Source organism: Dipodomys merriami, unplaced genomic scaffold (assembly GCF_024711535.1).
Source record: "Dipodomys merriami isolate MVZ:Mamm:240054 unplaced genomic scaffold, mDipMer1.0.p SCAF_7, whole genome shotgun sequence".
NCBI lineage: Eukaryota > Metazoa > Chordata > Mammalia > Rodentia > Heteromyidae > Dipodomys > Dipodomys merriami.
This window is the reverse complement of record NW_027206290.1, coordinates 13,797,903-13,824,389: the sequence shown is the minus strand read 5'-3', so window position 1 is coordinate 13,824,389 and position 26,487 is coordinate 13,797,903. Positions and strand designations below refer to the sequence as shown.

Here is a 26,487-nt window from a genome sequence, read left to right as displayed (position 1 = left end):
AAATGAGTGAATGAAGAAGTCACAGTAGACAGATGGCATCTGTCCTATTTCTGATCAAAATTACCCCAAGGAGTTGTAATTGTTTGATGAGTTTCCACTCCTGTCTTCAAATAAGTTGCTATCTTCCGGCAGCTGCAGAAGCTTTTTGAATGATTTCAAATGTGGAATTCAAAATTGGCTGCCAAGAAATGCCACTTCATTTCCTTTCTAAAATAACATGATTTGCCCCATGACCCAGACCAAACAACAACCCTTAGCTAATGTTTCATAAAATGGAGATTGTGTGTTTTAGGAGCAAAGAAAGGTCAACAAAAATAGAATTGGGCTTTGCTTGTTTTCTTGCTGTTTTCCAGATGTTCTTGTCCAGATTTTCTCCCTCTCTCCTCCCCCCATCTAGGTTGCACAGGAAAAACTCACTCTAGCATGCCAGGTCAGGCTTTTAGTTCTATGGTGACATCACCTCTAGAAGTGCCAAGTACCCTGAGAACCTTGCAGCCTTTTGCAATGTAATCATAGATCTGGACAAGGACCACAGTTTGCAAAACATTGCTTTCTCGGACTGAGAGTGAGTTAGTCATCTTTCTAAAAATGGGGAAAAGGGACACAAAGGGACACTTGTCTTCACAGGGAGCTCAGCCAGCAGAAGCCTGTAGAGCAACTAGAAATGTTGGGTTGAAAATCAGCCTCCAGAACAGTTCCAGGATCACTCCCCATCAGCCCAAACATAAGGTAGAGAACAGGTGCAAAAACTGTTTCAACCCTAACCAGATGTCAACTTTTTTTTTGGTCAGTCCTAGGGCTTAAACTCTGGGCCTGGGCACTGTCCCTGAGCTCCTTTTGCTCAAGGCTAGCACTCTACTACTTGAGCCACAGCACCATTTCTGTGATTTTGGTTTTATTTTCCTGTTGATTAATTGGAGAGAAGAGTGTTATAGGCTTTCCTGCCTGGTCGGGCTTCCAACTGTGATCCTTAGATCTCAGCCTGGTGAGTAGTTAGGCTTAGAGACATGAGCCACTGGCACCTGGCTCCAGATATCCCCTTTTGGATGTTAGATGTTCTTTGTGTACCTATGCATATTACCTACCTAGACTCCTTTTGGGAAAGACAGAAACAGGATGGGTGGGGGGAGAGTATTCTCTGAATGTCTTCATTGAGCCAGCACATGTATTTGATGCTTTAAAAAAAATACTTGCTTGAAATTTGTTTATGCCACTTTAGAGTTTGAACTCAGGGCAGCACTCTATCACTGAGCCATACTTCCAGACTTTTTCTGCACCGTTATTTTTGAAATAGAGTCTCACATTCTGCCCAGATACACAAAGGACAAAAATCTTCCTACTTTTGCTTTCTATCATGGCTGGGACGACAGGCTATATGCTACCATTCCAAACAACTTCCCATTTAGATGGAGTACAGGCTGTCCTGAAACTCTGCTCCTCCTATTCTCAGTCGCCCACATAGCTAGGATGACAAGCAAGCATCACTGCATCTAGCTAGTGGTTGAGATAGGGTTTTTCAAACTTTGTATCCTTCATTCATTTTTTAAAAAAATGGGATGGACCTCAAATCACAGTCCTTCTGATCTCAGCCCCCAGCACTCAGCTTTATTTGCATTTTTAATTCCCATTTTATAAACAAGGACTGGGGCTAAGCAAGGCAAAGTCTCCTTTATCAATTCTAACCAGTATTTCAGAGGATTATGGCTTACTTATTCTATATGCTGTTTCTAAGGTAGAAAATAGCTGTAAATTACAATTTGTGTACTTGTATATCACAAACAGGACTGTAAGGTTAGCCCACCCATCTATGACCTTACTGGGACAATATGGACAGGCTCTTAGCTCTCCATTGGTGAGTGAGTCAACATGCCCTCTGTGAAGGGACTGGTTAGGTCAATGTAGAGAGGCCTAGGACCAGCTCTGCCTGTCATGGCTACATTCTGTCTGTAAGTAAGTCAGTGTGATTATAGAGAAATTTCATTGAGTAAGCAAGCCAGCAATTCTGCACATGTCTAGCATTCACAACACACATGAAAATAAGATTTTTTTCTTGACAATTATAAGGCTAAGACTCTAGGCACCGTCCCTGAGCTCTTTTGCTCAAGGCTAACACTCTAATACTTTAAACCACTGCACTTCTGGTTTCTGGTAAATTGGAGATAAGAGTGTCATGGACTTTCCTTCCTGGGTTGGTATCAAACTGTGATCCTCAGATCTCAGCCTCCTGAGAGGATTACAGGCTTGAGCCACCAGAGCCCAGCCTGAAGGTAAGATCTTGGGTAGGTGTTTGTGAGGCCATAATCATCACCCTCTTCTTCCCCTCCCCCCAGCCCCAAGACCCCAAAGACAATGTGTTAGAATGCAAGCGATCAGGAGCCTGCTGTTAAGGCATTGCTCAAATTAGCTCCAAAGTTAAATCAAAATAAATCAATGGAAATCTTTGGTATTTTCATTATTAAGAACTGAATACCAGCTGCTATCTTACAACAGATGATAGTACTTCCATGTGTTCAGTTTCTGTGGCTGAGAAATACTGCATGAGGCAGCCAAATGTCTATTGTCATGACAAAAGCTGTCATGAATGGGAAGGAGTGGGGACTAGAGGCTGGACTAGACTAGGATGTTATATAAAAGATTGATAAGTTACACCAGCACTTAGCATAGTGCCTAATATGTGGAGGAACTTAACAAGGGAACTGAATTGAAAAATACAAGGCACACGTGGGCTTTCTGCCATAGACTGGCAGACCATGTGTAGTCACAAAGTCCCATCTTTATTTCCTTAATGAGTAAGGACACATAGGCGAACCCCTGAGGATGTGTTATCTTAGGTAGAGTCACGTGGAGGGGGTATTTTCTGAGTGACAATTTAAAAAAATTCTACTTTTATTATTTTTGATAATTTACAAAGGGGTTATCATTCAACAAATTGCTTTATGAATACAATGCATCTTATGTCACCCCTTCTATTATTTTCCCCATCCTTGTCCACCCCTCCCATCCCTTCAATTGTCCTAATGTCATAGGATGTCCATAGAATGTTATGATTGCATTCTCTCCCCCATTTCTTTCTTCATTCCTCTACTCTCCTCCCTTTGACCTTCTTCCCTCATCTTCTAAGTGCTAGTTTCATGGTATTCATTTTGTTGGACTGTGTTAGTTTTTCTAAGGAATTACACTATTTGAATTCTCCTCTGCAAATATCATACTTTGACTAGTACACTTGTATATATGTACATATGACCCTGTATATTTTTACGTATTTACTTATAAATTAGATCTAACATTCACCTATAGAGAAAATGTGTCCTTTGTCTATCTGGGCCTGACTTACTCCACTTAATGTAATTTTTTCTTTTTTTTTTTTCTTTTTTGCCAGTCGTGGACCTGAACTCTGGGCCTAGGCGCTGTCCCTCAGCTCTTTAGCTCAAGGCGAGCACTCTACCGCTTGAGCCACAGCACCACTTCTGGCTTTTTCTGTTTATGTGGTGCTGAGCAATCGAACCCAGGGCCTCATGCATGCAAGGCAAGCACTTTACCACTGAGCCACCTTCCCAGCCCTTAATATAATTTTTTCTAGGTCCATCTAATTTTTTTGCAATTGATGTAATATTGTTCTTGAGAATGGATAAGTAAAATTCCATTGCTTGATTTATCAAACTATTATGCTTAAAATATGTAGTATAAAATTATTTCCTACCTTGACCAAGTAGTTGGGTTTTTTTCTGGGGGAGAGCTACATTTTCTCGGATCAGAGTATGAGGTAAATACTGGAACTCAATTACATTTATTGCTATTTGTTGATTTTTTTTTTTATATCATATGTCCTTTTTCCCCTGTTCATCCTAACTGTTGAAAGCTAGTGATGTTATCTGTGATGCTTTTGCTAATAACTTTAAATTATATTTAGTTAAATCTCTCTTGGTCTATCAGCTTTCACCATTGTGAGCTCTGACTTAAGGACATTCTGCCCATCTGCTATTCCTTCTGCTTTCTAGTTATATCATTTGGATAATTATTGTTTATGTCTTCTGTTTTATATTACATGCCCTTTGACTCCAATTTTTTTTATTGTGAAAATACTGTACAGAGGGGTTTCAATTACATGGGCAAGATAATGAGTACATTTCTTATCAAGCATTGTTGCCTCCTCCTTTGTTTCCCCTCCTCCTCCTTTGTTTCCCCTTACCATCCATTCCAACCATCCCCCACCCCAAAGTTGTAAAGTTCGTTTTTCGAGTCTTGTACATCTCATTGTTGCAATGGGTCCACCTGTATCCCTATTAAAACAATTTGTTTTTTCCCTTCCTCTCCCCAACATCAAATACAGTATACCAACATCAAATACAGTGAAAACAGGGGCTATACTGTGGGGGAGGGACATACAAAGCAACAAAGAAATATCTTTAAATATGTTCAAACCAATAGCAAGAAAGAAAAAAACATTTGAGTCCTTATCTTTATTTTTTGAGGCTAGATTACTTCATTATTTTTCTCTGAGTGCTGACTTCTTATGATTTCCTATGTTGACTTGCTAGCAAGTTGATATACTTACTTGATTATTTATTTCTTTAGTTGGTCGTGGGCCTTGAACTCTGGGCCTGGGCACTGTCTCTCAGCTCTTCAACTCAAGGCTAGTGCTCTACCACTTGAGCTACAGTGCCACTTCCGGTTTTCTGGTGGTTTATTGGAGATAAGAGTTTCACGGACTTTCCTGCCCGGGCTGGCTTTGAACTGCGATCCTCAGATCTCAGCCTCCTGAGTAGCTAGGATTACAGGCATGAGCCCCAGTGGGCAGCTTTGATTATAGTCTTTTAAGATCGTTTTTTAGATTCCTTAGGAGAGGCATTGAGTTGTGGATCTGTCACCATTATGTTTTTGTTTTAGGACTAAAACTCCACATTGGATGACACATATGTGTGAGTCCTAGGTTAGGAGATGTTATTTCCTAAACTGTCTTTTCTTTTTCCCAAATGTCCTACTAAATGGCAAGCTTCTTTCTTTCCCTTTGCTAAGGATGGTGGTTGGAGTGTATACCTTTGCCATAGGTATTAAGTTTAAGGTGGAAATATCTTGCTCTTCTGATATGTGCTTAAACCACTGCTCCTAAGCTTGGTGTGCTACAGAACTTCCACAGGGCTTCCAGTTGGCTCATGATTCCCATGGGGCTATTGGCTTAAAATTTCACTATTCCTTGAACATCCTTTTCATGATAGCACTGGGATATAACTTTATCTTCTTAGAAATCTCAACGTTTGAGCCATTGTTCTATTCTGTTCAACATTTTTGTGTTTATTGAGCTATACATTGCTACTTTAGCTATAGAGAGGTGTTATTTTACAGACTTAATATGTATGTTTGGTTAAGATTTTTCTTAGAAATCTTATGATATGCTTATTTTCAATAATATTTTGGAATATTTAAGACATAAAAGTATATAGAACTATACTGATCCACACTATGTATCAGATGCTGTAATAAAGGAAATACTAAAAATAAAGAAGTTCCCTGAATCCCTCCTCCTGATTTTCAGATCCAGTCCTTTCCTCTTCTCTATCTTGGAGGTAACTCTTATCTTCAATTTGATGCTTACTGTTTCCTTGAACTCCTTCTCAGTATTAATAGTAGTATTAGCTACATGAGTGTTCACAATGGTCCAGCCACTTTTTGAAGAGCTTTAAAAGTGCTAAAGTTTAGGTGAGCACAAGTGGTTCATACCTGTAATTCTAGCTATGCAGTAGGCTGAGATGCTAGGATTGTGGTTCAAAGCCAGCCCAGGCAGGAAAGTTCATAAGATGCTTATCTCCTATTACCCAGCAAAAACCAGAAGTGAAGCTATGGCTCAGGTAGTAGAACACCAGCCTTGAGTGAAAAAAAAACAAACAAGAGCCTAAAGTCCTGAGTTCAAGACCCAGTACTAGCATATATATATACACACACACACACAGACACACTTAGACACACACACACACACACACACACACACACACACACAGTGCTAAAGCTTCATAAAATCTGTCAGAGAAGTAAAATTATTGTTTTTTTAATTTTTTATTGTGAACATACTGTACAGAGGGGTTACAATTACATGGGCAAGATAATGAGTACATTTCTTATCAAGCATTGCAGCCTCCTCCTTTGTTTACCCTTCACATCCCTACCCAGCCTCCCCCCCCCAATCCTCACCCCCCCCCCCAACAAAGTTGTAAAGTTCGTTTTTGACATGACAACTTGTACTTCTCATTGTTGCAACGGGTCCACAGTTATCCTTAAACGACTTGTTTGTCCCCTTCTCCTCCACAAATTGTACCGACATCAAATATAGTGAAAGCAGGGGGAGGGACATACAAAGCAACAAAGAAATAATCTTATAAATGCGTTAGAAACAAGAAGCATGAAAGAAGAAAAAACATTTAAATACATATCTAAGGGTTCATTTTCCTAATATCACATTATCTGACCTTTTCTGCTTGACTCATACATATACTAGATATTGCAAATAAGGGAAACCATGAGACCTATGTTTCTTTGGGCTTGGTTTACTTCACTTAATATAATTTTTTCCAAGCCTTTCCATTTTCTAACAAATGGGGCAATGTCATTCTTTTTGATGGAGGCATAGAATTCCATTGTGTATATATGCCATATTTTCTTGATCCATTCATCTACTGAGGGGCATCTGGGTTGGTTCCATATCTTAGCTATGGTAAATAATGCTGCAATAAACATAGTTGTGTTGGTAGCTTTAGTGTGGTCTTGTTTGTAAACATTTGGGTAAATGCCCAAAAGTGGGATTGCTGGGTCATAGGGGAGCTCTATGTGAAGTCTTTTGAGGAACCTCCATACTGCTTTCCAAAGTGGTTGAACAAGTTTACACTCCCACCAACAATGAAGTAAGGCTCCCTTCTGTCCACATCCCCTCCAGCATCTGTTGTTATTAGAGTTCTTGATTTTTGCCATTCTAACTGGGGTGAGGTGGTATCTCAATGTTATTTTGATTTGCATTTCTTTTATGGCTAGGGAGGTTGAGCATTTCTTCATGTGTCTCTTGGCCATCCTTCTTTCTTCTTCAGAGCAGTTTCTCTTTAAGTCTTTAGCTCACTTATTTATTGGGCAGTTGTTTCTTTGAGGATTTAGTAAAATTATTCTTAACTTCCTTTTACAGATGAGGAAATGCGAGTATAAAGGCCTTATGCAATCTTCCCTAGACAAACAGATGGTGTGTGTGTGTGTGTGTGTGTGTGTGTGTGTATAATCTAAACCCAATTAGTCTGTCTTCATAATGTATGTCCTTAGATATTATGTTAAATAGTACCTTATTTTATGTAATCTGAGCCTATGTAAACTGTATCATATTTATCAATTTTTCTGCAGTTACTTTTTTCTCAGCAGGCATTATTTCTGAGGTTCATTCATATTGATGTGTATAGCTCTAATTCATTCATCTTCTCTCCTGCATAGAACTTAATCATGTGAATTTATCTCTACTTATCCATCTTCATTTTTTGGCATCTTAGTCCATTTTGATTTTTCAAAATACCTGTGGTTGTATAACTTATAAAGTATAGATAATTATTTGTGTCATGACTCTGGTGGCTATAGGGTCCAAATAACATGGCAGCTGCATCTTGATAAGAATCCTTGGCTGCATCATAACATGACAGAAATGAAAAGAAACTATTCACAGAGAGGCTTTTTAGATACATTCTTGCAATTTTGCCTAGGACTAACCTCATCTGGTGATTCTCCTATCCACACTTCCCTTCTGTGACGATAGTTGTGTACACCATACCTAGCTCTGAAAAATGAGTTATTATTATTATTATTATTATTTGAAAATGCTGAAAACAGAGGGGTTACAGTTACATGTCAGGCAATGTCAGTTTTGGACAATGTCACTCCTCTCACTCTCTCTGTTTTCCCCTCCCATCCCCACCCACAAGCTGTGAAGTTCATTTTCTACATAGTATCCAGTGAGTACCATTGAGGCATTTGTTAACCTTGGCCTCTCCATTTCTGTGCCTCCTTCACATTCCTAAAGGCATATAGACAAGCAAGACAAAAGAAAACAAAATCAGCAAAAAAGGTTTGTTTCCATTTCCTGGAATCCATTTCAATAAATATTATTTTGCATGATAAGATGCATATAGGTATTGCTCCTTTGTGTTTCTCTCCTAAGAGTATCTTCCTTTGGTCTCACTGTGTGAATGCTTGGAGACTTGGATAATTTATTGTGTTCCAGTGTATTTTAGATGAATTTTTCTAGGGTATATTCATGAGTGCAACTGATGGTCAAAGGACATTTTACTAGATTTTGTTCCCCCCAAACTTGTCTTCCAAAGTAGTTGACCAGTTTACATGTCCATTGACAGTGGACGAGAATTTCAACTTCTCCATATCTTTGTCCTGTGTCATTTGGCTGTTCAGTTTTTGCCCAACTGAACCTTAAATCTTATTGGGCTTTTCCTCATTACACTTCTAGCAGTTGAGCATGCTTGTTTCATGTTTCTATTGCTGCATAACGAATTAAAACAAGTTGATTACTTTCAGAAATTTCATGGGTAAGAAATTCAGACAGGCAAGAGGTGAATTTTTTTTTTATCTCTGCCCCAGAATGTCTGAGGCTTCACCTGGAAGTGAGTGGATAGGGTGGAATGGGCTGAGAGCCTCTTCATGTATCTGCTCGTTGGTGTTGCTTTTAGTGAAGACCTTAGATGAAGATGTAGATGCAAATGTCTACATGTGGCCTCCATGTGTGTGGCTGGGGCTTCCCCACACAAGACACTTCAAATTAGCTGAACTTCTTATGTTGGTGGCTCAAGCCTGAATATGGCATGTCCATAAACTAGGCAGAATCTGTTCTTTTATTACTTATTTACTTTTTGAGACACTGAATCGGGAGTTTTTATTAGAAGGCCAGTGACTGCAGGTGGACCCTTGTTGCAAAGACCTGCAGCCCCATGAATACATTAAACACTGTCAGAAAATGAAGCCATGAATCAGGAGAGGAAAGAGCAGAAAAATAATACCAACAAACCAGATCAGTTCCAATGGCGTGGATGCCGTGTTGATTGGAGGACAGCCAGAAAGACAGGAGACCTGTGGTGGTGGCATGGATGTTCTGTGTTCTTTTATGTCACATTTCCTTCAGTCTGTTGGTTAGAAGGGAATCACTAAAATAAGCCAGTTTTCAAAAGGAGGAGACACAGAAGGTCTGTGAGAGAAATGAGAGAAATGAGAGAAATGAGAGAAATGTCAGAGGGTTAGAATGGCCAGTGTTCCACTGAGCTATTGATGCATTTTCCCTTCAGAAACAATCAGTTAACAGAGTTATGGTATGTTTTGCGCAATATTTTACATGAATCACATAATTTTTGTTAAATTTCATGTTTGATGGCTAAAATGTCTCCATAATTTTACTAAACAAGGAAAGGAGTAATGAAATGACAAAAAAATACTTAACCTCATAAATTTTAACTTCTACATAGTGAAAGTGATTCTACTGAAAATATTGTGGATTTGTATTTGGGGAAAAGTAAACCTCTTAGTTTGATTTCCACAAATATAGAATTTGAGAGGATTGCACAATCATTTGCCCTTCTTGTTAATGAAGTTATTTATTAGGATAATGCCTTAATAAGTGGCATAATATCCGTGATGTTTTACAGCTATTACTTGATGGGTTTCATCAAGTTTTTCCCGAACACAAGAAAGATTTTCCACACAGTTTATGGTGTTGTTTGTAAAATGCAAGAGATGTTAATTAATATCAATTCATATCAATTCTTTTCCTGTTGCCCAGACCATCTTTTTTTTTGAGAACTAGCCCTTGCTCAACTCAACAACATTCTGTGAGGCTGTCAATCATGTCTGGAGCGACAGAAATAGGCTCCAGCCCAAGCTTGTCAATTATGAGTTCTGTTAGGGGCTTTGTATAATGCTAGGGAATTATTTCTTGTTTCTCCTAGGTCCATCAGCCTCCAGTGGCTGGTGGCTTTTTTTTTTTTTTTTTACCCTACACAATTGTCTATTGAGGTTAAATCAATTCTGAGAAAAAAGGGCTCAGAAGTAGAGTAATAGGCAGAATTCTAATGGTAGGTTCTGGATTTATTCAAGAGATTGTTTGGACAGAGGCCTCTCCTTAGGCTTCCTGATGATGAGAGTCTAGGGCTCCCCTTTTCTTTTTCTTTCTTCTTTTCTTTCCCCCCCTTTTTGCTATAGCCACAACAGTGTGCTGTCTGTCATATGTTAATGAGAGGGTCTTGACCACGATCAGTTCCAAAAGTACAAAAGCAAGATTCAAACTCTTCTTCATTATTATAAAAACTTGCAAATGGCAAAAACAATGCACAAAACGCAAAGGATTCAGCAAAGCCTGAGGGGAAAATTGTGAAATAACCCCAGAACTGCAGAGTTCTCTGTGATCATACAGTGGGGTAGAAGAGGCAGAAAGCTGGGTTTATAATAAGATAGCATTCATTTTACAAAAAATTTGTCTTACTGTTTTACAAAAAGGTTTTTTTTTTACAAATACTATAAAGTCTAATTTATCAGAAATAGCTAAAATAAAAATATAATTGAATGTAAGAAGAAGTGAAAATGAAAACTGATGAGAAAGTTTCTTCACAAAAGATTACAAAATCAGCAGAAAAAAATCAGGCAGCTAGAGTCATTGTCTTAAACCACATGTACTAAATTTAGATTCTCTTAATTGACTTCTGGGCACAAGAAATTAGAAAATTTTCAGTCTAGTCATTTCCTTCTTTCCCATCTTCTAATTCTGTTAGTTATATTATCTGGATACAGGGAAGACTGAAAACACATATAAGTGGTTTTATAATTACCAGAGTTGCTTATTATTAGTACTTTATTTAGACTGTGTTTACCATGGCCTTTATATTACTGCTTTGCTATTATAAATTTTTAAAAAAATTCATATACATTGAATGTGAAGGGCTTATAGGTTCTCTAGTCTTCTTACTGGTTAAGGGATCTGTCTTATGCCTTTACATTCAGTGCAACTTGGCTGAGTATACTACTACTAGACCAAACTTGAGGTCTTTACAGCCAACTGTTTATGTTTTTACATTGAATATGATTGTGGAGACATGGAGCCATTCTAACTTCCTTCCTCCTCACAGACAATACTTCAATTGTTGAAACTGAAATTCTTCAATTGGATATGGCTTAATGTGAAGAGCCCCATATCTATTTATTTTTTCCCTGAAAAGCAAGAGTTCTCTTGCTCAGTTTTTTCTTTAATCATAGGAAAAAGTTTTTCTGTCTGACGTATTTGAACACTTTTTCTGTCCAATTCATTAGTTTCTTAATTGAGGAGCTTATCCATTACCATCTTTGAATTTCCTGCCTTTGTCAGGCCATCAGCATACACTGAACTGTCTCATGGTGGTCTCTTTTGGGTTAGGAAGACTGTACTCTTGCCTTTAATGCCTTTATTATCACCGTTTCCATTCTGTGTCTGCTCTAAGATGCTTATCTTGTTTTTAGTGCAACAAATATCTTCAGATATTTTAAAGTATATTTTATCATTGCTATGTGACAGGGGAGAGAGAGGGAGGAGGAAAAGAAGACTTGTACGTTTTTACAAACATCTGGAGTTCTCTTCTAGGTTTTAAACATTGTTTTGAATGTATTTCATTTCTTATTTAATGATCATGTAAACATATACTGGGGTTTTATCTTCTACTTTTCACTCATGCTTCCTAGAGACATTTTTTTCCCCTAGAATGGCTTTTCCTTTACTCTGAAATGTAGTTTTTAAAGTTCCTTAATAAGGATCTGTTTGTAGGAAATGTTGTTATCTAGAATGGCTTTTATTTATTTATTACCATTTATTATAGAATAGAAGTGGTAGTAATGAGAATATCAGTCAGTGTCCAGTCAGGAAAACAGAAGCCACTCTTGTTATTTGAACAGAGATTTATTAATAGAAGAAATTGTTTTTCAAGATTATCAGTTACAATTCTTTTAATTTTTTTATTTTTAATGTTTTTGTTGTAAAAATACTGTACAGAGGGGTTAAAGGTACCTGAGCTCAGTTACATTATCATTATATATTTTATGAAACCAGCTAAAACAAAGCCAAATACTAAGATGGTGAAGTAATCCAAAGAAGAGCAACAGAAGAGCTCTCCATCAGCCCCAGGAAAAAAGGGAAGAGGCAGAGCTCATGGTCCAGAGGCACACAAGGAAGGGACTGAAGTCTTAGGCCCATTGTGAATCAATATCCCAAAACTGGAAAAAGCACCTGGAGCAGATGGCATCTCATCAAAGCTTGGTAGATGGGCACTACAGCCAAGCAATACTGAGAAGCAGTCTACCCTGGCTGGATTATCTCCCACAGAGCATCATGACTCAATGGGGAGCTTGAAGGGGATTCTGGGTACATGGGTGAGGGGAACACAGCCTGGTGGTCTGAGGTAGCTTCTCACTAACTTGAAATGTCTCGAGCAGGGACAGAAACATGTCTTTTTTTTTTGGCTGTTCTACCACATATCAATTGTATTATGAGAGTTTCATGCAGGAAAGGATAAAGGAGAAGGAGAAATGAGTCAGTCCAAAGGCAGGCATTCAGGCCTGATGTGGGCACTCTTTAGGTTCTGAAACAATGTACTTGTGAGATGAAAATCTGTTTAAACCTTTGTATTCTTTGGATTGTGAGACTACTTCTACTCCAGAATTTCAAATTACAGATTTTCCCCTAAAGTGACCTTAAGTGTGGGAGGCAAAACATCATCTGCCTCCCTCCTCTAAGATGTCCATGTTCAGTTCTTCAGATCCTGTGGATATGTTAAGTTAAAAGTAAAGAAGTAAGGTATCAGATGGAGCTACAGCTGTTCATCAACTGATCTTAATAAAGTCTTGATTATCCAGGTGGGCCTAATTTAATCACAAGGGTCTTTAAACACAGGAGAAATAATTGATAAAGCATGAGGACTTAGCCCAATGTTGTTGGCTTTGAAAATGGTGACATGGCGTTATAGGTGAAGAAGAGAAGTTGATCCCTTGAAGATGGAAAAGTCTCCTTTAGAGACTCCAGATAAGACTCATTTTTACCCAGTGAAACTCATTTTGAATGGTAGACCTGTGATACTGTAAGATGACTCATTGTAGTTTAAGCCACTTAGGGCAGTAATAAAAACTTAATACCTTAGCTGTTTACTGTGAGCATACTAACCCCTGAAAAATCAGAAGACAACTGTCGATGTTTATTCCCATTCCCACTACCTTTTGGACAGTTCACTGCTAGCATCACATTAACCAACAGGTGCACAGACAACCATGCTGTGCTTGCTTTTTGGTTTGTATTAGTTTGAAAGGACAGCTTGATGGAAGTTTTTCCAGTAGTTAGTAGTAATTTGAGTAACTCATGATTTCTCCAACTGTCACTGTCAGTAGCTACCACTTCCTGCTTCCATTGCATGAAAGAATGGAAACAAGATAGCAGATACATTTGAGATATTTTGACCACACTCACACACACACACACACACACACACACACACACACACACATAAAGACACACACACACACACATAAAGACACACACACACACACAAAGACACACACACACACACACACACACACACACACACACACACACACACACACACACACACACACACACACACAGAGTCTGTTCAGTTTTGTCCAAAGGAAAAGTATGTTAAAGGAGATCAGTATAAGCCTTTCACTGTAGGAATGCATAGTCCTATGGGTGTTAGTTTACTAAAACCAAACACAGACAAAACATCCACAGGGCATAACAACAAATTAAACACAAAGCACAACAAACAATATGGCTTTAGAAGCAATCTCTCTCTCTTTTTTCTCTCACAGTTCTGAGGCTGGACAGCTCAGGATCTTTGCATAGCTGGTTTCTTCTGACAGCTTTTTTCTTGGCTTACTGAGGGCCATCTTCCCCATGACATCAGATGGTCTTCTTATATCCCAATAAAAACACTAGTCATATTGGAATTTGACATCATCCACACTTTTAACTTACTTACCTCCCTAAAGCTTTTCCTCCAATTACCATTAAATTCAGAGGCACTGGGGAATACTATGTCAATATGACTTTTAAAAAAATTGCAGTACTAGGGTTGGCAGTCAGGGCCCCTAGCTTGCTAGGCCTCTGACACTTGAGCCACACTCTCTGCACATTTGGTTTTGCTATTTCCAGCGATGTGCTATGTTTTGTCCAGCTGACCTGGACTGTGATTCTTCTAGATATGCCTCTTACAAAGCTGAGATGACAGGCATGAACCACGAGGCCTAACTTTTTTTTTTTTTTTTTTTCTGTTGTTGACATGAGGTTTCACTTTTATTCATTTATTTTTTGCCCAGGCTGGCCTTGAACTACACTCTTCCTAATCTTTGCCTCCCATATGGTTGGGATTACAAGCATGGCTCACATCTGGCCCGCAACATATGAATTTTACTCGTAACAAAATCTACTTAGCTTCTAACAATGGGCACAATGGCCAATGAATAAGCAGAGGAAATAAAACCAGTAGAAAGGCTAAAATGTAAATAAGTATTTAACTTCACATCCAATATTTGTGCACAAGGGAAAACTCATTATTAAATGAATTTCAAATGATAATAAATATAGAGTAAAGGCATGCTCATATTTTTGTCATTGATTTTATAAGGCAATGAGAAATTGGAATTTATATTAAGGTTCGATAAGGCTAGAATAAAGCAAGTGCTGGTATACAAAGAGTAAGCATCACCTTACAAAACTGCACCCATATTTATGTTTACAGTAACGATCAAACAAAATGGTAAGCTATTACAATCATTATGTAAAAATAATTACTTCTTGATGTAAAGGACTATAGAAGTACACACCCATCAACCTGACCATAATGAAAAGAGGTACTGGGCAGTTCAGAGGTGCTCCTGAAGGAAAACAGCACAGATGAACAGTTGTTACAGCAGAAGGGTGAGGGCTCGTGAGGGAGGCATCAGTCTCATAAATACATGCACCTATGTGGTAGGAATACTTTAAACTAATATAAAAAATGAGGCTGGACAAATTCCTTTTAGAAGCCAATGAATGCTCCTAGCAGTTTCTCAGTGAAGATATAGGTTGAGTAGATTGGGCAATATTATACTGCAATGTTACACTGCTTCTCTGACTAATGTACCAACCCAAATACATACAATTTATAAACATTCATTGTTTAAATCTGGACATAAGAGCATCAAATAGAACTCAAGACTCCATTGTTTTATCCTTTGAAGATACTTTAATTTTGCAGTTATTTAATTAAAAAACACAGTTGTTTTCAGCATTTCCTAGCTATAGTAGTGCATAGGAAACTCATTCTAAACAAAGTGATTAATGAAATAGCACACACCTTTATAATTTTACATTAACAGCTTACAGTTTACAAGGTGCTTTCACATACATCATTTGATTCTTACAACAAGCAGAAAAAAAGTAAATCAGTGGGAAAGAAAAATGATTTATTTTCAGGTTTAAAACAAGTATTTTCAGGCCAGTGGGCAGTCAGCACAAGAACATACCAAGAAGACGGTTATACCCATAAGCCACAGTATCATTTTTGGTAGGTTGACAGTTTGATATCAACTGTGTATTTAGAAACTGACTGAGTAAGGAATCAAGACAGACAAGGGTTCTCATGGTAATCAAGGATTTGTAAGAACACTACCAGAGATAAGATTTTCCCCAATTTACTACCTTACTGAGGTCTTTTAAGCAGGATAGTCCTTCTAAATAGGAGATAAAAACAGAATCTTTTCATAACATGTCGAAGTTAGAAAAGACCCTGGCAATATCTAATCCAACTCTTGAATTATGCAGACTTGACTGTCAGTCTAGGGCTTTTCCCCATACAATACCATCTCTTAAATATTTGCTGTGCCAAAACTAATTTATTCTGTTTCCTTTATTTAAATTTGAGGTTAAATACTGTTGTGTGTGTTTTTTTTTGCCACTAATTTCTTATGCAAGTTTTTATCTTGTTCTTGGCTACACTGTGGCTGAAAATGAGAATTTGATATGCTTCTACAATCTAATTTAGTGTACTTGATTAGTCAGAAATAGATTCCTTTGACATAGATGACAGCTTGCTGATGTTCTTAAAATAGAGAGTAAAATGGAATGGCTGAATAGCCTTCAAAACCAAGGTATGCCTAAAGGTGATCTACCTGGGTAGTTTTGATAGTTGGGCATTAGTAATTTCATAGAAAAAAATAATTTTAGAATTCATAGAAACCTTTTCAATTCCCGAAAACTGAATTGTAATAATCAAATTGTCATCCCCATGATTTATTGAAATAATCTTATAGTAATATACAATAAAGCTACCATAGAATTTGTAGCATACATAGAGCATACAAGGATCAGCACATTCTTGGGTTGAAATGAAATACAAAATATTAAGTTTCTTTATACAAATGTTATTTTAAATTTATTAACATGATGACATGTCTTTGTTACATGAAACTTGCTATAGCGGAGTATTTCAAATTTTTCTTGCACATTTTAAATATAGGAGGACCAACTGAAATCACTATTAGCCTTTATATGACATTACCATGCAGAAACATTTGACAACCAAAAGACATACAGACTGGAGGAAAGAATAGACAATGATTTCAAGGTGTTATAAAGGGTGGTACAGATGAACAGACAGTGCCAGCGACCTACCTGCACCAATAAGGAAGCAAATAGAATGATTATATACAATAGGGTCGATTTGACCAGAAACAATTCATCTTGTTTGTATGTAAATTGATCAAAAAATGAATGCAGCTTATTTAAAAGTATTTTGGTGTGTTGCTAAAAGATAGGTCACTGAGACACAGAGATAAAATCAGCTGGGAAAAATTAAAAGCCAAGAAAAAAATAGTAAAAAAAATTTAGTTAAGCATGGAGTCCCAACAAACACTGAACTAAATGTGCAAAAGTGCTTGAAATTTCCGCATGACAGCAACATTGTTAAATCAGTTGGCAAAAATGTATAAAAAAGTAAACTCAAATACTAAAATTGTATCTGCATGATCATACATTCTGTTTACCTAGAGAAAAGAGATTAGAAATTAGGACATACCTAAAAATATCACACCTCAAAATTAAAATACAAATGTGGCAGTTTTATAAACCTTCTCCCCTGTCCTCACTGCTGAGGCAGGGGGATAAAAGAAGAAGTTGCAACAGTGCTCCTGATTTAGGCTTATAAATATAATACACCAGAATAACAAGCAGATAGCAACTTCCTTTGTTTATAACTGTTACAAAACAACACAAACAAAATAAACCTCACTTAAATAAGAGTACCTCTATATTGATTGCAAGAACAAGTCATTTGTTTGACTTAGCAAAGTATTTATCAAACCAATGTTTCTTGTAGTTTGCTTCTTTTCCTTTAAAAAATTTACAATGAGTACTATTTGAGAAACTTTAAAATCTATCACTCTTATCCATCATGTTCTATGAAAATACTGGCTAAAACCCCATGAGAAAGTTAAGGTTCAGAAACCTTCACTGTACCTCTCTCCTACCCACAAACATGCTGCTAGCAAGGGAGACAGGCTAGGTGGGGATCCACACCACTCATTGTTCCCAACCAGTGAGACTTTGCTATATGGTCCTGCAATTACTCAAAGGGATGAGGAGTTAAGAAGCCAAGCCTTTGGGTCTAGAGAATTCTACATTTCTGGGAATAGCAATTTTAACTTGGTCAGATAGAGAATTCCAAAGCAAGTTATTGTCTTAAGTTGAGTAAATTTCCTTGGTGATAAAACATTCTATCTTTGAAAATTATTTAAGAGTTTTGGCAAAACTGAGTCTGAGCGACTCAGTGAAAAATAATTATTAGGTTTATCTTCAAGCCATTGGATAACACAAATATTCCCCCAAACTACTGAAAGCATTTATCCTTCCTTTCAAATATCACAGAGCCGTAACACTGCTCATCTAAAACACAACAAAATAAAATGCAGCACTGTTCAGAGAAAGAAATGAGGAGAAAGAAATGATGGAGGAGTGGGGAGAAAGACAACTGAAAAAATAGGAAAGTGGTCTGCCTGTGTGGTGGCACAGGCAATGCTCACGGAGAGGTGCCTGGTTACACAGGTGGATGCAGAGTGCACACGGATGATGGCATAAAGACCTCACTCGGTTGCTGGAATGAAGGAACTAGGTAACTGCTTCAACAAGGACGCTCGCAGCTCCACCTGATACCTCAACAGAGTGCAAAGGCTGACTGTGAGCTCTGATGGCGTCTTGTTCCTCTAAAATTCACAAAATTCTTTTGCACATTTTTCTGTAATAGAGACACGAATATCTTCTTCTTCATAGTCGTCAAAGTTGCTGGTATCTCCAGAGCCTCTGAACTTTGGTATGAATGGAGCTTCAACCTGTAATTGACACAGAGAGCAAGTCAAGCTTGCTTCCAAATACTAAGAAAGAGAAATGCCCACTGTGACTACATGGTGGCATCTTTAAGTGCCATGAAATCCGTAGGTATGATACTACTAGAAGAAGAAATACACAGTAGATTTGCAAATAATCTAATATTTTCATTCAGGAACTGCAGCAAGTCAATGAAATATTTTAGAAATTTCTAGGATAATTAATGTTTACAGATCTAGTTCATTCCATTCATCCATCTATCCATCATCTATCTTGTGCCAGTACTGGGGTTTGAACTCAGGCCCTGGGTGCTGTCCCTCAGCTCTTCAGCTCAAGGCTAGCACTCTACCACTTGAGCCACAGTGCCACTTCGGGCTTTTTCTGCTTATGTGGCATTGAGGAATTGAACCCAGGGCCTCATACATGCAAGGCAAGCACTCTAGCACTGAGCCACCTTCCCAGTCCCTGTCCTTTAGCTTTTTAATTCAAGACTGGAGTTCTTCCATTTGAACCACAGCCTCATTTCTGTTTTTTTTTTTTGGTGGTTAACTGGAGATAAAGGTCTCACAGATTTTACCGCCTGGGTTGGCTTTGAACTTCAACTCTCAGATCAGATCTCAGCTTATTGAGTAGCTAGCATTAGAGGAATGTGTCACTGCCACCTGGCTTTATTCTTTATTAATTATTAATTTTCTTTATTAATTATTATTATGCTGCTGTTGTTACTGCAGTACAAAGGTGTAACAATTCCCTGTCAGATTATGAGTACAATGCTTCTTGGTTAAATGGCTAGCCATTCCTTCATTCTCCCTTACTTCCCCCCTTCAGGCCCTCCCCTCAAGCTATGCTATAGCTCGTTTTTTACATAAAGTTAATTGAATAAAATGCCTACATTCAAAACTATTCTTAAAATGGGTACAACTGAACTGCTACTGCTCATTTAGAATTTATATATATTTCCCAGGAGGTTCTGCTTATTCTAGGTAGTAAACTGTTAACCTACCAAGAAATAAAATAATTTTTAAAGTTGCAACTGTATGAGAGAGGGTAATATAAAACTTTACTGAATGTCAGAAAACATTCAAGAAAATGCAGAAGCATAATATGCTCATTATGGTAAATTCTCAAGACTCAGGCTTTTTCCTAATGTTCAACTTAACTATAACCCTGATTAAAATTCCCCTAAGCAATATAAATCATTGGCAAGTCTAATATTCTAAAAAAGGAAAAATTACATGGGGTAAGGATGATTTTCTAGAAACAATAATGTACTATTATTTACATTTATAAATATTTAATATCTATTAATACTTATATTTATGAAATTGCCTGTACAGTAATGGGCATAATGCAGGGAAAAGACAAAGAAAAGAACTAACTCATATAATATTAAGGCACATTAAAAATTACATAAAATGCCATAATATAAAACAACCAACTAAAAGTACTCAAAATAAAGTCTAGAAACAGATCAAAGTATGTAACAATTTAGTATCAGTAAGAGACCAAATAAGAATTATTTACTAAGTTCTGAGGGATAATTGCTAATGATCACTGAAAAAAAAATACAAGATAGTTTTTGAAAAAGCTCAAACCTGATATACCTAGGGTAGAGTAAATTCTTTTAATATGATTAGGTGACATGGCAGTAAGTCACCTGAATGGAACATCACAGGAAGTAGAAATTGTGCTATATGGGCCTGAAACAGGAAGGAAAGGAGTGTGGAGGAGAGTAACAAGGTTTTCAGTGATTAATGTGGTGATGGAAAGCAGAGGATAATGAATGAAAAGATGTATACCTAATGCCTAATATAGTAAAGGTCCTATCTGGATGGTAGAACAATAATGACTCAAAAGTTAATATACTTAATAAATTAGCTCAGTATATGAAACACAACCAGAAACGAAAATTGAGCCAGAACCAATTTATCTAATCTTTCTGAACAAAGTATTCTTCCTTTGGCACTCTCTATTTTGATCTAAACTTTAAGGATAAAACTGACCTTATAAAGCTTAAATGGTTTGAGATCACACTACAATGGTTTGTTGATCTGAGACTTAGAACACATCCCCAAATTAATGTACTCTCTTTGCTGTCTTTTGACAGCCTTCCTCCTTCATAAATACTCAAAGCATCAACGTTTAATAGATGATAAATAAAATGTAGGAAACAATGAGTTGGTCGGTGGTTTGCAGATTCATTTGAATAATAATGTTAGGAGGACTTTGAAAGGCAATATGATCTTGGTATTGTTTGTCCCTAGGTCAACTGTTATATGGTAGTTGTCCATTTATGTCAAAATTAACCTATCTGAGCTGATTTCCTTATCAGTACAATGGAGAAAATGGTAACCCCTAGTTCATGGGACTGTGCAACTGTCTAGAATGAGATGTTACCCTAAGGTCTTAACATTTAGAAAAAATATAAACACATGGAATGCCTTATGAACTTTTGAACTTAATAATTTCTGGATCCTTCCTTCATGTTGTTTAGTCTTGTTATATTTTCTGTATCCTACATTTTAAAAACTCTTTTGTTTCTTTGCTTTTATAGGCTTTCCAAAATATAAATTAATTTTACTAATAAAAATTACATGTTTTTGGAAGTGGCGCAGTGACTCAAGTGGTAGAGAGGTAGCCCTGAGCTGAAGAGCTGAGGGACAGCATTCAGGCCCAGAGTTCAAGTCCCATCACCAAAACAAACAAACAAAAAAACAAAAAAAAACAAACTACATGTTTTCCTTGAAGGAAAATTCACCCTTATGGCTATATAGCATTATGAAGTATTACAAAATCTCTAAAACATTAGGAGTTTAGATTTTATTTAAAAAATAGAAAAATAATTTAAATACATTCAATATAAAAATACTTCATACAAGTTATTTTTACCTTGGCATTTATGAAGCAAAAGGTAAGATAAAGGTAATCAGCACAACAAAATGTTTTCCTGTTTCTCAGTTTATTAACAGGTTGAGATAACTATACTTAGCATACTACTTACTACAGCTTTGATAGTGCTGGCTTGGTCAATAAGAAAGAAGGTAGTCTCTCTTAAATTCGCTACTGTTCAGTGAGGGGTTCTCCTTGTTTTATTATGATGGTGTAATAATGCTACTTATTTTATATTTACATTCAAGCTTTCAAGCTGCATGAATTTCTAACATGTAAGAATCCTTGTATCAAGAAAGCAGACAAAGAAAATCTAAAAATCTCAAGTGCAAAGTTACTTCATCTGTATTCCCTTTACAGGGAATTTAGACGACCATCTGATTGATTTCCCCATCTCTGAAACTAGCAGCTTCATGTGGGGAAGAAGGAAGCCAGCTTTCGTTCATCGTAGCATTCTCAGCACAATTCTGACTACCTAGCAAAGACAGGCATTTCCCAGATATTTGAAGAAATACAAAGTAAATAATTACTAAAAGATAAAATGTAATAGTTTCAGATAATTAGGTTTGACTTCTCACAAAGCATTACATTTTCCATTTCTACTACAAACGGATAAAGGAAAAGTTGTATCTGAACAAAGACAAATAAATGTGCAACTAACTTAGCGAACATGGTGGCTCTTGCCAAGATGATAGAAATATAAAAATGTTCCAATGAAACATTGTTCCCTGATGAAATAAATGACATTGATCAAGATGTATTGTACTCATAAACTGACATGTTGAATTGAATCCCTTTTGTATAATTACCTAAAGAGAATTTAAAAAACACTTCCTCTTCTCAGTGAAGTATCTTAAAATGGTAGTATCTAGAATATGAAGAAAGAATATGCCTCCAAGAAAATATTCCAGTAGAGATGCTATTTAAGTTAATTCTGAAAGGATTAATGAGAACTCAGCAGATACACAAACTTGAAAACTCATTCACTGAAAGCAAAAGAAAAAAATTCTACTAGGCATGATGTGGGAAAAAGTAGTCTTTGGGATACACTAGATTAAAAAAAAAACCTGCCTTGTTAAATGGCAATTCCTTTGTAGAACTAAAGATAATAAAAACTATGTAGTCAAAGGCTCTAAGAAAAAACCAATTAGAACCCTGATAAATGCCCACAGAGTGGTCAAAATAAAGGCTAAAAAATGTCTCCAGAAGTCAAATTAAAGTAATTAAAAGTTGTAGCTGGATTTAATTGGTGGGTGCTGATTCTGGGTCAGAGACTGTATTTGTTTATGTATTTTTTTTGTAATGTGGCTTTACATCAATTTTAAAATGCAAACCCTTCTGATACTATGAGTGGTATGGGGCATGGTTAAGAAAAATTTAATGGGAACTTTTCAAATTAATGGTCAAGAACACAGGCCTTCTCCTTTACCTGAGAGAAAATTATTATTATTATTTTGTTGTTGTTGTGGGTTGTAAGGTACTTCGAATCTTGCAAAGAGATAAAATAATTTAAACCATGTGCTGTCTATCTTTAGTACATACAATTTCAATCCCAACTTTTAAAAAGCTTTTAAGTTAAAATAAAAAGGACAGACTCACCTTTCTCTGGTAAATAGCAATCCAATCTGTTGTGGCAAACCACTTGTGAGTCTTTATATCACTCACACCATTCTTTAGATTTCCAAATCGCTTGGTCAAATCTACCTGGAGCAGGTTCCTGAGAAGGTCCTTGAGATCCGAACTGAAGTGGGATGGGAATCGGACCTGTGCAAATACAGCATTCATGAAGCACACACTCTAAGGCTCACTACATTTGTTAAAGTTAAAAGATCATTCATCAAGCCAAAATACTTAGTGCTGATCTTCTCTATGCATTAAAGTGCCTACTGTAGTCTTAAGGAATGAGAATTATTTGAATGAATAAACAAACTCAAACTGATCCCAGGGCCTTGTTTTAGTCATGAACTCCTCTTAAGAACAGACCCATCCCTAAAAACTAAATCTAAATGTACATGTAAAGAACTTTCCCAAGGGCTAGATGTATCCATCTTCAAAGGAGATCCCCTGGTTCAGTAACATTATACAACTTGAACTATACATCTTGTAGATGAGGATGGGAGGGAAAAACGGGGTAGAAAGCAAAGGGGTGATGGCCAAAAAGAAATATACTCATTGCCTTGTGCTGGTGGTTCACACCTGTAATCCTAGCTACTCAGGAGACTAAGATCTGAGGATCACAGATCAAAGCCAGCCTTAACAGGAAAGTCTGTGAGATTCTTATTCCAATAAACTACCAAAAATCGGAAAGTAGAGATGTGGCTCAAGTGGAAGAGTAGTAGCCTAGAGCAAAAAAAAGCTCAAAGACAGTGCTCTGAGTTCAAGCCCAAAGAGTTATATGCATATAATATATAATATATAGTATACATAATTATATAATATACATAATATACCATTATGGTATATATTGCACACATTTGTATATAATATACATAATATAATGTATGTGTATATGTACATGTATACATATAATTCTATATGAATATATACATACATCATTCTTATATATATAGTTCTTAAATATATAATATATAATTCTTTATTTCAAATTGCAAATAAAATGATGAACTCAAGTTAGGCTGAATGATGAATATGTATGTGTGGGTGGATATGTCTTTTTTATTTTCAGAACAGTGATTCTCAAATAGGAAGTGGTGGTAGTTTGTGATGGCTGAAATCCAAGTCACAAGAACCTTTTCAAGATATACACATCTTCACAGTGCTCCATCACACCCTCCTCTGAGAGGGGGCATACATTCTCACAATGGCCCATGTTAATGGTATTTCTCATACCTTATATTGGAAGGGAAATAGTGAGTCATTGTGAGAATATTTTCATGGTTGTTTTAAAATGTAATATGAAATGTCATAAAGAGTCTCTAAAGAGCCATGTTGACTCACTAAACTGCAATAAGAAAAAACCAGGAAATATCTAAACAGAATTGTGTAAGACCTTTATTTATAGTATACTAACTTGGAGATACTAACAATTTATATGCTATTAAGAATTAATAACTTTTCCTTCAAAACTATATCAAGAAGAGTATTGTTTTTTATCATTATCAGTTATACCTATAATAGAATATGAACTCATAGAATATGAAGCACATATCACTAAACTTTCATATAAGGAAGGAACCTGAACTCCAGTGAGGCTACCAACTCTGAGGAATTGTTGGAAAATAACTGAATCTTCCTGACTTCTATATTTATGAGCTTTCTGGGAGGCTGTGTTAGAATAATGTTCGAGTAGGTAGTTGTAAAGGACCAGATATAGGAAGGAAAAAGAGTTTCACTCCATTAAACCATTAATTTGAGAGCTAATGTTATTAGAAACTAGAATCACTTAACATGAAAAATGTGTTTGTTTAACACAAAAGTTGTGTTTATGCAGGACAACAAACATTTCCTACAGTGCTTCTCTTGGTCTGTTTTCCCCATGTTTCTGAATTTCCTAATGATCTATTGAGACTAAATCTGTTTCTCTAGGGAAGTGTAAATCTATAGAATAAACTGGCAATAAAGGGTATATACCAAAATTCTGTGATGTTTAAAATCCACAGAAGCCCTAGTGAATCAGAACTAATGAGGAAGGACACAGAAGACAGAGTCTACTTCATGAAGGCAGAAACACATCTGATTTATGATCTCTGCAGCATGCTTATGGTCTTGTACATATGTTGGGCTTAACAAATAGTTAATGAATACATGAATACAAATTCAGTTTGAATACCTACTATGACCTAGGCAATGATGTGCTTGGGATATTCATAAATAAAGAACATGAAGATCCCAGCTTTCTCAGTTTCTTTCTACCGAGAAAGAGAAAATGGGGAATCAATGTAAGGTTTGATTTGTTTTTGGTGTTGGGGATTGAACCTAGGGCCCCAAGCATGTTAAGCATGTGCTATGCCATTCAGCTAACACTCCAACTCCCAAAGTATAAAGCTTTAAAAGGAGTAACAGGAACTAATAACACCTTTTAAAGAATCATTCTAGAGACTCATGATTGTAGTAGCAGTGGAGGTTATAAACAGTGGCTGAATTCTATACATATCCTAAAAGTTGAGGCGAAACAGTTCTTCTGTGAATCAGATGTGGGTGAGGACGCCAGTATAGTTTGACCTGACCAGTTAAAAGGATGGAATTGCTATCACCTGAGGTTGACTAAGGGTGGATGTAATAGTTTTTTTTTTAAGTTTCCAAAATTTTATTTCCTTAACATTGAAAGTTCACATTCTCTTCAAAGAAGTTGTTAAGTTTATAGCCACAAAATGGGCAGCATCTCAAAGCTTGCTTTCCCTTTTTTTTTTTTTTTTTGCTATGTACAAAATTGCAAACATATTTATTTGGGCCATTCTTTACCTCTAGCATAAAGTAAGCCTACTTTGCGTGTGAGAAGTTTCCGACCCAGCTCTGTGTGAATTTTATACCTTCTTCCCAGTTTTCAATGTATAATGTTAAAATCCTAGGGTCATATTTAAGAGTAAAAGAATTAGAAGCTTATTAATAGTGCAAAACCAGTATGTCTTAGTCTGACAATAGTTAAAAACTAAATTAAGGGCAAATAAGTATGTTAAGTTTTAGAAAGTCTATATATTTAACATACTTATTAAACATCTTAGAAAAGATAGTAAGTAGAAAATTGAAAACAGAAGTTAGGTATGAATTGCAAAAAATCAATTTGAAAATTGTGAGCTGTCATTTAAAGATGAGGCTGGATGAGACTACTAATAGAAAAAGTAGATCAGCCAATTAGATTGACAAGGAAAGGGCAGAAATGCAGGAAAAAAACAGGACTGTGAACTGAAGCCAAGTAAAAGGATAATGAAGGAACCAGTGAACTATTTCTTGCTTTCTGGCAAACTACCTTTTGTTTTGGGGATAATTCACAGTCTTAGCTTATCAACACATAAAATGAAGGAGTTAAATAAAATAAATCTGAATATCTTTGCACCTCAAAAATGATTATCAAGCTCTTTCTTTTATGGCTTTTCTCCCAACCCCTCCCTCATGAGTTTTTATCCTCTCTTTTCTTTCTATCTCAGGAGACATGCCTATGTTGCTAAGCTGACCTCAAACTGCTGGTTCAAGAGATCCACCTACCTTAGCTTCTCAAGTAGCCAGGATTA

General features: G+C 36.6%; 1 protein-coding gene across 5 annotated transcripts in view; it reads right to left on the bottom strand.

Moving 5' to 3' along the window:
• Nucleotides 1-14,694: 14,694 nt before the first annotated feature.
• The window catches only part of Prkacb (protein kinase cAMP-activated catalytic subunit beta), a 114,593-nt gene continuing 102,800 nt past the window's right edge, over nucleotides 14,695-26,487 (bottom strand). For 3 of the 5 annotated variants that reach the window (XM_070007444.1, XM_070007442.1, XM_070007443.1), the window contains exons 9-10: nucleotides 22,898-23,062; nucleotides 14,695-18,414 (exon numbers count right to left, since the gene is read on the bottom strand). In XM_070007444.1, coding sequence (XP_069863545.1) covers nucleotides 18,289-18,414; nucleotides 22,898-23,062 — 291 coding nt within the window. In that variant the 3' untranslated portion in view covers nucleotides 14,695-18,288. The remainder of the gene's footprint in view (nucleotides 18,415-22,897; nucleotides 23,063-26,487) is intronic. The other 2 variants (XM_070007445.1, XM_070007446.1) reach the window with 1 other exon arrangement.